The 1367-nt window shown below is 35.9% G+C and overlaps 1 protein-coding gene across 1 annotated transcript; it reads right to left on the bottom strand.

Moving 5' to 3' along the window:
• Window positions 1–52: 52 nt before the first annotated feature.
• Window positions 53–1104, bottom strand: LOC106752865. The gene is made up of 3 exons (XM_014634635.2): window positions 631–1104; window positions 431–542; window positions 53–345 (listed from the first exon to the last, which is right to left on the bottom strand). Exons 1-3 carry the CDS (start codon window positions 765–767, stop codon window positions 205–207), a joined length of 390 nt encoding a protein of 129 aa, XP_014490121.1. The 5' UTR covers window positions 768–1104; the 3' UTR covers window positions 53–204.
• Between the last annotated feature and the right edge of the window lie 263 nt (window positions 1105–1367).

Here is a 1367-nt window from a genome sequence, read left to right as displayed (position 1 = left end):
TACTATTAGGCAATACTGAAGTTGCCTTGAAAAGTAGTATTAATTTGATAGCTTCAACGACAACTTATTAGTTGCCATTCTATTTTCAAGGTTAGAAATGTTGTGTACAATCGGTTGCTGAGAAGAAGATGCCAGTGTCTGTTGTACGTAACTATCGACACAGTCATCTCGACCACTGACATTTCCAATGCCATATACCCGCCTCTAGTACCTTCGACCGACAACCTCAAACCAACATTGGTTCCTCAATCTTTCCTCATCTGTAGGGTCTAGGGGAGCACATGTTGAAGGACCAGCGGATGCTGTCTCAGATATTACTTGAGAAAATCTAGCTTGAAATTGTTCCTGTTAAATGAATACATGATTATTGTTAAATAGATAAACATAACATTTAAAACCTAATAATATAATAAAGTTAGTAGAAACTAACATGTAACATGTGTCTGCCTAGACCTTTCATCGACAAATTCTCCTGTTGATGCTCGAATATGTGTTTGTTGAAAAATTTCATCGACATGGACTTTCCGACCAAGCTGCTGTGACTGCAGGCAAAGAAGATGTAAGTTGTTAACAACAAATATTTGTTAAATTAATGGGTAGAAATGTAAAATTGAATTGATGTCATCATACCAGACGAATAGCATGCTCATGCACGTTAGTGGATCCCCTAGTGTGCAAACAACCACCCTTGTCGGATGTCCTGTTTTTCTTGGTGGTTTCACACTTTTGTCTATAAAGTGGCATGTTCCACTTCTCCAAAAGAGCATTCCAAACCTCCTCTCCCATCCAATCAGGTTTTTCCCCTAGCGTTCGAGCTTTTTTAAACATCTCAGATAATCTATGAGATGCTTTGGTTTGGAAATTCTTTTTTATCTTTTCTTCATCCTCAATCCTCCATGATACCTTTCTCTGATATTTAGGAAGAAAAAACATAATATAGCATTATTGAAGTTCGAACAAACAATAGTCAACAACATCGCAAAATTATATTCAATCATTCACTCATCACTCGTAAATATTTAAATCCTTTTACTCACATTCATAACAGAAAAGTACACATGACATAGTGTGAGCCTAAAATCTGTTAACACTAGAATGAGTTCAACAAAGACAAGCATAAATTAACATGGAAACAAAGGAACTTCTCATCATCTAGGTGTGTACTTGTTTTTACAATCTTAGTGGCTTGTATGGAGATTATTTATATCCATGGCCATAAGTTTAGCTGTTTCTCTTGTTTGATACCTTAGTTCCTATCATCCTGTCTTTTTTATAGACAAACTAGGCATCATTTATAATTACATCAACCAGAGTTTGTTTTGGGATTGGGGGAGGCAATATAGAACAAAAGAAAGAAAAAGCACGTT

Source organism: Vigna radiata, unplaced genomic scaffold (genome assembly GCF_000741045.1).
Source record: "Vigna radiata var. radiata cultivar VC1973A unplaced genomic scaffold, Vradiata_ver6 scaffold_48, whole genome shotgun sequence".
Lineage (NCBI taxonomy): Eukaryota > Viridiplantae > Streptophyta > Magnoliopsida > Fabales > Fabaceae > Vigna > Vigna radiata.
Note: the sequence above shows the minus strand (reverse complement) of the source record. Positions and strands in the feature narration are given on the sequence as shown.

Excerpts from the sequence above, each read along its gene's own strand:
- LOC106752865 (XM_014634635.2), bottom strand. The coding sequence starts at position 767 with ATGCTCTTTTGGAGAAGTGGAACATGCCACTTTATAGACAAAAGTGTG. Across the intron at positions 543-630 it reads ATGAGCATGCTATTCGTCTG|TCACAGCAGCTTGGTCGGAA; the intron begins GTATGATGACAT and ends CTTTGCCTGCAG. Across the intron at positions 346-430 it reads TAGGCAGACACATGTTACAT|GAACAATTTCAAGCTAGATT; the intron begins GTTAGTTTCTAC and ends TTCATTTAACAG.